The sequence below is a fragment of the Mustela lutreola genome, chromosome 8 (assembly GCF_030435805.1).
Source record: "Mustela lutreola isolate mMusLut2 chromosome 8, mMusLut2.pri, whole genome shotgun sequence".
NCBI classification, from domain to species: Eukaryota; Metazoa; Chordata; class Mammalia; order Carnivora; family Mustelidae; genus Mustela; species Mustela lutreola.
Window position 1 is genome coordinate 102,810,564 of NC_081297.1, and position 13,493 is coordinate 102,824,056.

Below are 13,493 nucleotides of genomic sequence, written 5' to 3' on the forward strand. Positions count from 1 at the left end.
TGCAAAAGGAACCAGAAATGGTCACCCTAGTAGCGGCTGGGAACAAAAGAAGCCAAGAGACTCTGAAATGGCCCATAAAATGGGAGACAGAGATTTACTTTTTATTGTAATAAAGGATATTCTTTGTCATCAAGAAATAGCTAATAAGAATGTAGATAACCAGTTGTGGATGCCAACAGCGGGGACAGGACCTATATTGGAAATCTCTGTACCTTCCTCTCAATTTTGCTGTGAACCTAAACTCTAATAAAATAAAGTCTATTTTTGTAATGGCTAGCAAGATAAAGCAGTACGATAGTAATGATCACAGTTCATGGTTTTGCTATAACAACTCATGGTTGACAGGGAAATTTAATTTTAAATATAATTTTTGTTGACTTCGGGTTATACTCAATGCTGAATACATTGGCCATTCTGTTGCTCAGAGCAGATCTTTTAGTTGCCCAGAAAACCATTCCCTTTTAATCCCACTCACACAGAATTTTGTTTGTACCTAATGATGGAAAATGAGGTGTGAATGAGCTAACCCAGCAGTTGGTAAATTATAGCCCAAATCTGACTCACGCATTGTTTTTATAAACCCCAAGAGTTTTTATAAACTCACAGATAATTTTTATAAACCCCAAGAGCTGGCTGCTTGGGGTGTGTCTAATTTTTAGGTGGGGCAGAGAGGTGCCTCTTTGGGCTCCACACTTGGGGAGAGAGAAGGAAATTAGAGGGTGCTGCACCTTATTTCTCTTTCCTGAACATCACTAAAATTCAATTTAGGGGCACCTGGGTGGCACAGTCAGGTGAGTGGCCGACTCTTGATCTCAGTTCAGGTCTTGAGCTCAAGGTCGTGAATTCAAGCCCCATGTTGGGCTCCACACTGTGCATGGAACCTACTTAAAAAAAGAAAAAAGTCTGAAGTGTGTAAGCCTGATGATTCACAGACCTGTACCTCTGGAGCAAATAATACATTATATGTTAATTTAAAAAATTAATAATAAAAAAAGAATAAAAATGAAATTTAAAAAAAAAAATTCAATTCAGGGAGTGCCTGGGTGGCTCAGTGGGTTAAACCTCTGCCTTCAGCTCAGGTCATGATCCTGGGGTCCTGGGATTGAGCCCTGCATCAGGCTCTCTGCTTAGCAGGGAGCCTGCTTCCCTTCCTCTCTCTCAGCCTGCCTCTCTGCCTATTTGTGATCTCTCTCTGTCAAATAAATAAATAAAAATCTTTATTTAAAAAAATTCAATTCAGAAAATTCTCCTTCTAGCCCTGATGGAGTGATCATTCTTTCATGAAGGTAGGTATCACTCTCCTCATTTGAAGAACAAGGAATCTGCAGTTCAAAGACTGTGGAGATGATGAAGAGCAGATTACACGTACTCTGGGGACATGCCCCAGTCCATTAGAACCACCCTATGAAAACAAAACATGGAGATTTTGACAAAACCATTGACAGAGAATGCAGAATGATACTACCATGGCTTTGAAACAAGGGTTCTCTAGCAAACTTCACATGTCAGAGGTTATCAACAAAATGGGCCAGGTAGGCTGTGGATGCGTCTCTTACAGTGGGTATATCCTTCTGGAGGTCTCTTGTCTGCTTGTGTCAAAAACGATTTAATTGTTTTGTATTTAGCTTTTTGAATGGATTTCACTCCCTGCCATTAGCAACATCACATTTCCCATAATTCTTGTGAGACATCTGGTGGTGGGACGTGTTAGTAGATGGCAGCCACCCAAACTCAAAAAAGAGAAAGTTAGAGTACAGAGTGTAGAGGCAGTTGTCTTACCAGTTCATATTAGATGAAGGGCCAAAGCAGGAGAGTGAGCCAAGATCCTATTAATTCACTAAGCTCGTTATTGGCTTATGTGCTACAGTTTCTATTTTTATAGCTGTTCACATAACCTAAGTTAATAATCATGAATTCTTTCTTCCACTGCTCATTCCATTTTCCCTTTACTCTCTGCCTCTCCTCCATTGGATGGGGTTTTTACTGGCTATAGAGACTTAAACCCTCATTCCTATAGAAATGGAGTTCTTGATGATCCTGTCTGTTCATTTATTTATTTATTTATTTATTTGACAGAGAGTGATACAGTGAGACAGGGAACAAAGCAGGGGGAATGGGAGAGAGAGAAGAAGACTCCCCACTGAGCAGGGAGTCCGATGCGGGGCTTGATCCCAGGACCCCAGGATCATGACCTGAGTCAAAGGCAGACTCTTAACAACTGAGTCACCCAGGCGCCCCAATCCTGTCTTTTTCAACTGACGCAGTTCTCCACTGGTGAGCCTATTGAATCTTAGTCCATGTCCTTGATCTAGTTACTGTCTACCCAGCCCTCATGGTGTAGCAGCAGTACAATTTTCTTTTGGTGATCAGGATCCATCATCCCAGTCTTCTCCACCTGGTTTTTTTCTTCTTTTAAAATATTTTATTTATTTATTTAAGATACATACAGTGAGAGAGGGCATGGGCAGGGGGAAGAGCAGAAGGAGAAGCAGACTTCTGGCTGAGCAAGGAGCTCAATGCAGGACTCCATCCCAGGACTCTGGAATCATGATCTGAGTGGAAGGAAGATGCTTAACCAACTGAGCCACCTGGGAACCTCCACCTGTTTTTTCAACCATAAACATTAAACATTCATTGAAACTAAATATATATATATAGTTTTTACATATATGTATAGTATATTATATATATATATAGGGTTTTTTTTGTTTTTTGGTTTTGGGGTTTTTTTTTTTTTTTTTTTTTTTTTTTGAGAAAAAGAGCTTAAGCAGAGGGAGGAGGGGAGCGGAGGGAGAGAAAGAGAGAATCTTAAGCAGGCTCCACATTCAGCACAGAGATCATGACCTAAGATCATGACCTAAGTTGAAATCAAGAGTCCGACGCTTAACCAACTGAGCCACCTGGGTGCCCCGAAAGTATATTTTAAAGATAAAGCCACTATTGCTGTGGTTGCTTCAGAGACAATAGGACCACAGTTTTCAACCTTTGGTATCACTGTTTCTCATCTGATATGCATCTTCACTCAAACTTTAAAATCTTGACCTCTTTTCAGAACAGAACTACCTGTATGTCCTTACTTATATGAAGAACAGCATGCTAGTGAATAATACAGTGTAAATGATTCCTCTTAGTGAATCTGACCTACATGTAGCTCTTATTTCCCAGGCAACCCAAACTGAGTGTCACAGAAAGGGTCATATGCCAGTTTTCTCTGGCTCCATTCCCATTCACTCCAGTGTGATCGCCACCTTCCCCATAAAGGATTGTGCTGAAGTTGCTTCTAGTTTTAACCCTCCTAGACTTACTTTCCACCCAACACCAAAGTGCTCTTTCTCGAACATGAGTCATAATAAGTTTGTCCCACATTCGAAACCCTGCAGTGGCTTCTCATCGGTCCGACATGCTGGTTGATGTCCCTGGGAGCCTATGTCTCATGCAACCTCACAGATTAGTCTTCCTGAACAGCTGGGTGCTGTCGTCTGCTACTGGGGGAGGAGATACCCAAGGCCTCTGCCAATGCCAAGAACAAGACCAGTGTTGATAGTACCAGCTAAATGGTGCCCTCTGCCACTGGTGTAAAGGAATTGCTACAGCAGGTACCGATGATTATGTCAAGATTCCCTATGAGGAATTCGGACTATCTCATATAGTTGCAAAATTTGCCAGCATTGGGGCGCCTGGGCAGCTCAGTGGGTTAAGCCTCTGCCTGCCTCTCTGACTACTTGTGATCCCTGTCAGTCAAATAAATAAATAAAATCTTAAAAAAAAAAAATTGCCAGCACTGCCCTTCGGAACTGAAGAAGATTCTGCTACCTTTTGTTTTATGTTCATTAGCAACCAGAATTTTTAAAATCTCTTCATTTCAGACTCCTTGCCCCAGATGGAAGCATTCATGAAACCAATTCTGAGGACATTCTTCCATTTAAGGCTCAATTTCTAGAAGATTGCTCCGTAATTAGCCAAAAATAAGTACAACCCCAATTTCTGCTAAGTTATTACACTGAGATGCATTCGGAAGAAGAGAGGAAAGAGTCCTAAACCCTTCCCAGAAATAATTATAATTCTATTACCTAAGCAGCTTATCTTTGGGACCTGTCAGCATTTGGAACCCGCACTCAAAAATGTTAACTCCCTTTATCCAAGAGTGAAACTGCAATTTACGTATACACTCACCTTAACCACCAGACTTGACCTACTCCTGCAGGAACTTGACAAACAATTGGTGAGTGACCTGTACAATAAACCTGGGGTTCCTGACTCTTCAGAGAAGAAAACACCATAGACAGTAGACCATTGACCCACTGACCTCTCCTGAACCCTGACTTTCACTTTCTGTGGAAAAAAAATGCACACTCCCAAATGCTAATGTCACTTGTCCATTCTTCTAGATAGAACCAGTCCAACTATCTCTACTCCTTCTATCACTGAACAAATTTTAAGACTCCCCAGACTCCATCAACTTCCCCTTTATTTTATTTCCTGACTTACAGGAAAACTGAAAATGCCTGCCCTAATAGATTCAGACTAGAGTTAAAGTATTCTTCCACAGTAAGAACTACTATATGTGTATTTCTCTGCTGACAGTAACATTCTGTTCTTTTATCCACAACTGTTAATAAGGCCAATGGATTCTTTTCAGTATCTTACTGTATTTCTTTCAGAACTACATGCTAAGTCAACATAATACATCTACACAGGCAATAATATAGCAGAGAGCCCAGAAATCAGATAGACCTTCTGGATACAGGTCTACCATGTGTAGTTACCCCAATGTTTGTAACATGTCTCTGATACTGTTTTCTCATCTTTAAAATAGAGCTCATACTAACAGTCACCTCATTGACTTAGAGTCAAGAACAAAGTGGAGATCCTTGGCCCATTTACCAAGTGGTAATGTTTACATGATGATGGTAATGATGATGGAGGTGATGATGAGGATGATGATGATAGAAAAGGGACACAAATCACAAAGACACAAGATGTAGGATAATGAAATGTTTATTGAGGTCAAATAAACATACCTCCATAATTACTATCATAAATATAAATATTAGCTTTATACTTAAGTAACATACCATATAATGCTTCTATAAATAAGTCTATATTATTAAAATGACAATAATAAATAAATTCATAAATACAAAATATTGATCCTGGATATTAAGTTATTTAAGATTTTTTGTTCCTAAAGGAAGAGGAAGTAATCTTTTTGATGGGAATAGACAATTGCTTTAAAAAAATAAATTTCTGCGTATAAAACACCGACTACAATAAAATGTTATCAGCAATTCTCATTAAGCTTGGAGGGTTGGCCTTCTGGTCTTCCAGACACAGATGACATTTTTCTCTTTTTTAAGCTAAGCAGGGGTTAATTTAGAATCCACGCATGATTGTAAATGTTGGCTTCCCATTTTCCTTTTGGTAAAAGAAAACCTGTAGGGGATCTTGTTGTTATTTCTAACAGGCAAGAAGGGTTAGTCATCCATTTTCCAGCTTTGCTCTGGTCAAATACAGGCATCTCTCAGGGCTATAAACAGCAAATTCAGTTCTCCAATTGCTTTGATCTCTCCATCCTCTCCAAGCTGTAAAAATAAGAACAAATGAGTATTTGAGCATTTATACCATGCTTTTTAAAGAGGATCAAGTCAGAAAAAGATGGTTAGGTTGTTGGAGACAGAAACCGAGTTTTTTGCCTTTTGTAAGATTACTAATAATACCCTTTTACCAAGAAAATAATATGATTTGCCATAGACCTTAGAATTATGGTTAACTGAACTGAAAAGAACACCAGCAAGCACCACTCTCCACTGATCTACACGTATCAAGCTGTTTCAAGTCACTTGCTCACTAGAGCAAGGGGACTGAAGCTGTGCAGGCATCTGCAGAAACAAGTGCTGCCCCCTCGTCCCCGCTGGTGCCCTGCCTCACCCCTTCACGATGATCTATGACCAACTAATTATAACAGCTCAGCTCACACAGCATTGAATCAAAACTGCACATTTACCAGTACACGTGTTTTTTTTTTTTTTTTTTCTGTTCCCACCTCCCTAACAAAGGGAAAAAATACAGATTTTCACTTTTGTGGGGAATATACCAAGTAAGTCCCATCCAGTTGCTCAAATTAGTAGAAAGCCGAGTACACATTCTAAACACCTCTTCTCTCCTCCTCCTTCCAAGTCCTATGCTAAAGAGGCTTTCCAACTACATAAGATGGGAAGGCAAATTCAAGTCCAAAGCATCCTCCTTTGAAATTCTCTAATCTATTAAATTTGCTCTAGATTCTTTCAAGGAAAACTGTAAGCCATCATCGTTCTCAATGCTTTGTTCTCCTTTCTCTTCCTATTGTCTTCCATCTTTCCCCCTTGCACATAATGCCAAACGAGACATTTTATATCTCAAAGATGCCAAAGAGCATAAAGAATGTCTCAGTTCTCTTGCCCTACTGTCTATCATGCATTCTACCACAGCCTGCTCTCTGCTATTACCTCCAGTGGCCGGGAATTAACACCTCCAAGCCCACCCTCCCATTTCAATTTGTGCTGACAAGTTTCCCCTCAGGTTGAGCTTCCCCGGAGTAACATTCCTCTCTCACCTATGCATTCTGGAGCTACTGGTTTTTGCTTTGTTTTTGTTGTTGTTGTTGTTCTTTGTTTTTTTGTTTTGTTTTGTTTTGTTTTGTTTTAAAGCATAACCACTCTTCCACATGACACCCTATTGCAAATGTGAAAATCGATTCTCTCAAAATGTGTTAATATCTTTAAAATCTATTTCCCCATGTGGATCCCCCTCAGATGTTTCTCTCTCACGCTGCATTTTTCTAAGACCAACAAAGTTAACTGACATCAGGAATTCTTCACACTGGAAGTGCAAAGCACTTCTTGGCAATGGCATTCTAATATTCAGCCCTCCACACCTGAGTAAGAGATCCATGACAAGAGAATTTATCTTCACAGTGGAAGACTACAAAGCTTTCAATGATCAAAGAAACGGTCATTCATTAAATCATGATTGGGAAGAAATAGTTTTTTTGTAAAGAAATATCAAGGTGGAAAAAAAGGGAAGATTGAGGTTACACCTGTTACTAAAAATTCCGTCAGCTAGACCCTTGATGCTGCTGAGGTTTAACTGTACTCACTTGCAAGAGCATCACTTTCGCTGCTAGCAATCATTCCTCTGGTTTTTGGATGAGTCACAATTGCTAGTCTGAGCCTTCTACTAGTGTTCCTTTCCCCAAATAGACCACGTGACAGTATCATTCTCTGTACAAATGCACACTAACCTACACCAGATAGATGCTCACTGGGGATATGTTGAGGGAAGGAGGAGACTAGAAAGGAAAGGAATGAAAGAGGATTTTTAGTTCAGACTTGCGTTCATTCTAATAAATCCATGCTATTAAAACTGCATAAAAGAAATTGGGGTGACTCCCTCTTGCTTCTAAATTAAAACCAATTGCTGTTAGGTATTATATTATAATAATTAAACAGAAGTATCAGTCATTCCAGAAATTCATCTTATAGGTAAGTCCAACTCTTCTGTTATGGTTGTTCTGGATTTATTTCTCCAAGTTTTAGACCATCAAGTCAATGGCTTCCAATATTACTTCAAATAAATTTGTCCCCAGGTACTTCTCTATTTTTGAACAATTACTTATTTATATTACATGAATCAGTAAAAATCTCAAATTTCCTGAAGAATTAATAATAGTAAAACTAACACAAATTGCTGCTGGAAACAATGCTGGACAGGATTCAAGAGACCTGCATTCCAGCGCTGGCTCTGCTACTGGTCATGCCCAGAGCATGCGATGATGAGATTAGAGGACCTAACTTCCTGGTCATTCTATAATTCACAAAATTCGGAGATTTATTTATAAATATACAGATATATATACATATGTACCTAAATAATCAAACTGATGCAGGTGAATCAAGTAGAAAATTATACATAGGGGAAAAAAAAGAAAGAAAGAAAGAAAGGGAAGAAAAGAAAAACAACATTTGTCTCTCCTATTAATAGGCTAGCATTAGTAGTTTTAGTAGTACCTTTTTCACTGTGTCCTTCAGATTTTGCACATTTCTCTGAATATGCTGGTCATCACTGTCGATATGCTACAAAATGAAAACAGAGTACTTACTTTAACACTGTTGTACTGAAGTTTTGTGAACTTCAGCGTCCCTAACTGAGGTGTGTTACGATGCACCTGGAGTTAAAAGTTCTTAGCAATTTTACCCACAATGACCTAGATTTCACCAGTGACCTAGATTTTGAATTCAGAACTCTTGAATTCCCTTGGACGCCAAAATCCAGTCATTTCCCTTACATGGGACCTCTCTTCAACTTTGGGAAATCCTACTGAGGTTTAAGTTTATAGAAAGAGTGGAGTGGTTTTTGTAAATGCTGTGAAGAATAAAACCCTAACTCTATAAAAAAAAAAAAAAATTCATTCTCAGAACAAGAAATGGACATAGAATGTCTTGTGTGAACAGGAGGCCCTCCTCCATAAATACTAGGTCCCTTCACTCTGCTCACTCCACTCCAGTCTTTTTTCATAATTTTAAAATGTTTAGAGCCATCAAGGTCACATTCCTCTGCCATTGTCACTTCTCACGCCATCCAAAAGGCAACTATCTTTGCCTACCCAGTGCCGAACATTAAATCTTCCTATTACTGTCTCTCTTTCTTTTCTCTTCTATCTATACTCGGGGCATCCATTTCCGCATCTAGGCATTTTTCTCTACAGTTCCTAACACCCTTCTCATCTCACATAACCTGAGGTGCTTTTTCCCAGGGACAAGGAGCCTTCTGTGCTCTTGTCTATTAGACCCCCTTCACCACCATATATTCAAAATGTGACTGAATTAAAGCAAAAACAAATATCTGTGATTCAAAATCACTTGTGATGGTGTTGCCGAGGCACCTCTTGCTGCAAGCCTTGGAAGGTGCAGGGAATGCTGGTGGAGAAGGGCTCTAAAGAGGAGAAGGGAAGAAGGCAAGCAAGCAGGAGAGTCTGGAGTTAGGCTAAGAAAAGAACTCACACATTGGCTTAGCCTGTTGCTGAGCTTGGTCAGGAAGGACTCCACCTCCTGCATATAGGGCTGGAATCTATGGGATTGGGGGAGCAGGACTTCTTCAAGGGTAAAGTTCAATACCTCCTTCATCAGATAGCAGTGGTCTTCTTTCTGTAGGCAAAAGTGAAACAGCAGGGGTCATATTAGAGGGCATCCAGAAGACCCAAACCATCATCACCAGTATCCAAATAACCAAGGATGACATACTGTCCTGTTTATCATGAGTATGGCTTACATTGACTCCGTGGAATAGTGTATCCCCAATGAGACGAACATCTGTGTTGTTATCTGCCAAACTAGCCTGGAAGAGAAGAAAAGACTAAGTGCCTGGACATCAAGGAGCTAGTAGAAAAGTCTGTGAGTAGAGATGCTCTCTATCCACTCTCCCCAGAGCAACCCCATGAAGACTTAAAAAAAAAAAATTCAGATGTATGCATGAGTTTAAAATAATGCACAGAGGAATAAGAGGGAAAACAGTCAGGTGGGCTCATAAATGGCCTCTTTGGAGTAAAACTCAATGTACATATCAAGGCCAAAACAGAAGGTCTTCTGGTAAAGACCAATCTCCAAAGAGTCTCTAAAGAGACATAGAAAAATAATCTTCTGGTCTACCAGCAAGGCTAGATGATGGGTTCTTAAAGATCTCAGTAACACTTTGGAGAAAATTTGAGTAACTATTATCAGGTTCCAAGTAAAGAAGATGCGAAAGAGAGATAGACACTGAGATGAGTACCTCCCCAGCCAGCATGAAGGTGCGGTTGGTGATATAGGGCTGCTCGAAGTCGGAGTTGGCAAGCCTGCAGTGAGAGCCGATGGGCACAGCTTCTCCTCCCTGCACCCACAGGGCAATGAGGAGGCAGCTGGCAGCCAGAGCTCCCAGAAGGGAAGAGTTCACAGATTTCTGCAGGGCAGCCATTGCAGACAACTCTAACTGGAACAAATATTGACTAGAAAAGGAAAACCTAGTATCAAGAGAACAAGAAGCAAAAACATAAAGGCAAACCATTAGGTATCAAGAAGTATAGCACCTCAAATGAACCCATCATCCCAAGTGTGTAGAAACACTTACTGTTCCGATGATTCTGCTTGTGAGGGGAAGGTAGAAGCTGCTGCTTTTTATAGCCCCCAGAATACACATTTTTTTGGTGAAAAATATGACATCAGCAAATATCTAATTTCCAGTACTGTCTTCTGAGAACTACCTAACCACCACAGGAGCCCACAAAACGCCACCTCCTATTTTTCCCACTTTGAAATGCGAGTGTTTCCCTAAAACGTCACTATTAGGGCCCTGAAGGTGTTTTTACAGATAAATCCCAGAAACTGTCTAAAACCCACTTATTTTTCAAAAAAAAAAAAAAAAAAAAAAAACCAACAACAACAACAATTGCTTTGTCTTCGTAGATTCCAGATTCTGTATAATATTTTTTGATCTTCTGCAGTAGCTGAGTAAACAGTTTGGTCATGGACTCATTTTCCCACCAGCTTCATAGATTCTTATCTCATTAAAGGTGATCAGAAATAAAGGACCCGTGTTTGTATACCCTGCTTTAAAATACATAGTAGTGATATTTGGAGGTAACTCTATTTTTAAAAATAGTTTTATATCTTTTTTTAAATACACTGAATCCTGAGGAAGACTCACATTTTTTAAAGAACAGTGTTAACTAATCTAAGCACTGGTTTCTTCTCATTCTGTAACTTTCTAATGTGATCTAAACAATTATGGTGGATGCAAATAGATCTTAACATTTTTTTATTGGGAGTACCTGGCTGGCTCAGTAAGTGGAGCATATGACTCTCTTGATGTTGGGGGGATGAGTTTGCACCCCACATTGGGTGTAGAGATTACTTACAATTTTTTTTATTGAATTATTACCAGCATCAATCTAGATTTAGAAAATCAAATTAGATTTGGAAATACTAAAGTTAAACCACCTAATCACTATTTTTTTTTAACATATGAGTATTTTAAGAATATAGTGGCTATAGTGGCTCATCTTAAAATCTTACCTGTGCTCATTCTAAACAGCACACAAATTAAGTCTCAAAATAATATTCCCAAAATTCTTATAACAATTTTTATTATGTACATGGATGTCTATGGAAGAGAATCTGGCAATAAGGTGGTTATATATTGACTTTGAATTATTAAAAATACATTGAATTCTAAACAACAGCTAAAAACTAGACTGGAAACTCTCCCCCAGGGGTGTCCACAATAAGGAGCATGTGCACCGACCTATTGCTAGGGGAGGGAATGTGCAAATTTATTTGATCAGATTTTTCTCCTCAAAACTAGTCAAGATCACGAGTCTTGAACTGTAAGAAGGAAAGCAAATGATTATAGAATCTTGTGCATTGGTGAGATGGCAGATACCCAGGTGGGGAGCCACAGTGAAGGATTAGAACAACGTGATGACATTGAGCATTTGGGAAGGGGGCTTAGGAGACAAATGCAAAAGGGAAGATTCAGGAAAGTAAATAAAAGCAAGGCCCATTCCAAACACTTGCTTGAGGTTGTTAATGAGCTCAAGGTGAGGAAACGCTTTCTCATCCGATTTTCTATTATATGAGATATGGCCATTTTTTTTTTTTTTAAAGATTTTATTTATTTATTTGATAGAGATTACAAGTAGGCAGAGAGAGAGAGGAGGAAGCAGGCTCCCTGATGGGCAGAGAGCCCGATGCGGGACTCGATCCCAGGACCCTGAGATCATGACCCGAGCCGAAGGCAGCGGCTTAACCCACTGAGCCACCCAGGCGCCCCGAGATATGGCCATTTTTAAAAAAGATTTTATTTATTCATTTGACACAGAATGAGAGAGAGATCACAAGCAGGCAGAGAGAGAGAGAGGAGGAAGCAAGCTCCCTGCTGAGCAGAGGGCCCAAAGCGGGGCTCGATCCCAGGACCCTGAGATCATGACCTGAGCTGAAGGCAGAGGCTTAACCCACTGAGCCACCCAGGGGCCTCAGATATGGCCATTTTTGTCTAAAACTCTGAATAATTATATTAGCATTAGGGTTAAGCTATCCTGTGGATTAAATACACTTTTTGTTGGTTTGCCTGGGAACCTGACAAGCACACATAATTTTGTTCCCATGGAAAATAAGTTTGACATCATCAAATTATGTGTTTTCCAGGCAAGAGTCTTAGTCTTTTTTATCTTTCTATCTCCAACACTTAAAACAGTGCCAGACATATAGAAAGAAATCAACAAAAAGATGTCAAGTGAATAGATATATATAGATATATAGATCTGTCAATTTAAATAACATACTATGTATCTTTGGGAACATGCATGGAGGTGATTTGGGACTGCCTTCATGGTACTTTTTTTTTTTTTTTTTTTTTTTTTATTTATTATTATTTTTTATTTTTTATTTTTTATTTTTTATAAACATATATTTTTTATATACATATATTTTTATCCCCAGGTCTGTGAATCACCAGGTTTACACACTTCACAGCACTCACCAAATCACATACCCTCCCCAATGTCCATAATCCCACCCCCTTCTCCCCAACCCCCTCCCCCCGGCAACCCTCAGTTTGTTTTGTGAGATTAAGAGTCACTTATGGTTTGTCTCCCTCCCAATCCCATCTTGTTTCATTTATTCTTCTACCCACTTAAGCCTCCATGTTGCATCACCACTTCCTCATATCAGGGAGATCATATGATAGTTGTCTTTCTCTGCTTGACTTATTTCGCTAAGCATGATACGCTCTAGTTCCATCCATGTTGTTGCAAATGGCAAGATTTCATTTCTTTTGATGGCTGCATAGTATTCCATTGTGTATATATACCACATCTTCTTGATCCATTCATCTGTTGATGGACATCTAGGTTCTTTCCATAGTTTGGCTATTGTGGACATTGCTGCTATAAACATTCGGGTGCATGTGTCCCTTTGGATCACTACATTTGTATCTTTAGGGTAAATACCCAATAGTGCAATTGCTGGGTCATAGGGCAGTTCTATTTTCAACATTTTGAGGAACCTCCATGCTGTTTTCCAGAGTGGCTGCACCAGCTTGCATTCCCACCAACAGTGTAGGAGGGTTCCCCTTTCTCCGCATCCTCGCCAGCATCTGTCATTTCCTGACTTGTTGATTTTAGCCATTCTGACTGGTGTGAGGTGATATCTCATTGTGGTTTTGATTTGTATTTCCCTGATGCCAAGTGATATGGAGCACTTTTTCATGTGTCTGTTGGCCATCTGGATGTCTTCTTTGCAGAAATGTCTGTTCATGTCTTCTGCCCATTTCTTGATTGGATTATTTGTTCTTTGGGTGTTGAGTTTGCTAAGTTCTTTATAGATTCTGGACACTAGTCCTTTATCTGATATGTCGTTTGCAAATATCTTCTCCCATTCTGTCAGTTGTCTTTTGATTTTGTTAACTGTTTCCTTTGCTGTGCA

At 39.5% G+C, this 13,493-nt stretch overlaps 1 protein-coding gene across 1 annotated transcript; it reads right to left on the bottom strand.

Moving 5' to 3' along the window:
• Positions 1-5,181: 5,181 nt before the first annotated feature.
• Positions 5,182-10,027, bottom strand: IL22 (interleukin 22). The gene is made up of 5 exons (XM_059183632.1): positions 9,805-10,027; positions 9,307-9,372; positions 9,039-9,182; positions 8,046-8,111; positions 5,182-5,582 (listed from the first exon to the last, which is right to left on the bottom strand). Exons 1-5 carry the CDS (start codon positions 9,985-9,987, stop codon positions 5,505-5,507), a joined length of 537 nt encoding a protein of 178 aa, XP_059039615.1. The 5' UTR covers positions 9,988-10,027; the 3' UTR covers positions 5,182-5,504.
• Between the last annotated feature and the right edge of the window lie 3,466 nt (positions 10,028-13,493).

What these genes read in the sequence shown, in the direction of transcription:
- IL22 (XM_059183632.1), bottom strand. Translation starts at nt 9,987, where the DNA reads ATGGCTGCCCTGCAGAAATCTGTGAACTCTTCCCTTCTGGGAGCTCTG. An exon ending in CACTATTCCACGGAGTCAAT is followed by an intron (nt 9,183 to 9,306) that starts GTAAGCCATACT and finishes TTTTGCCTACAG; the next exon opens with AAAGAAGACCACTGCTATCT. An exon ending in GCAACAGGCTAAGCCAATGT is followed by an intron (nt 8,112 to 9,038) that starts GTGAGTTCTTTT and finishes TTCATTTTGTAG; the next exon opens with CATATCGACAGTGATGACCA.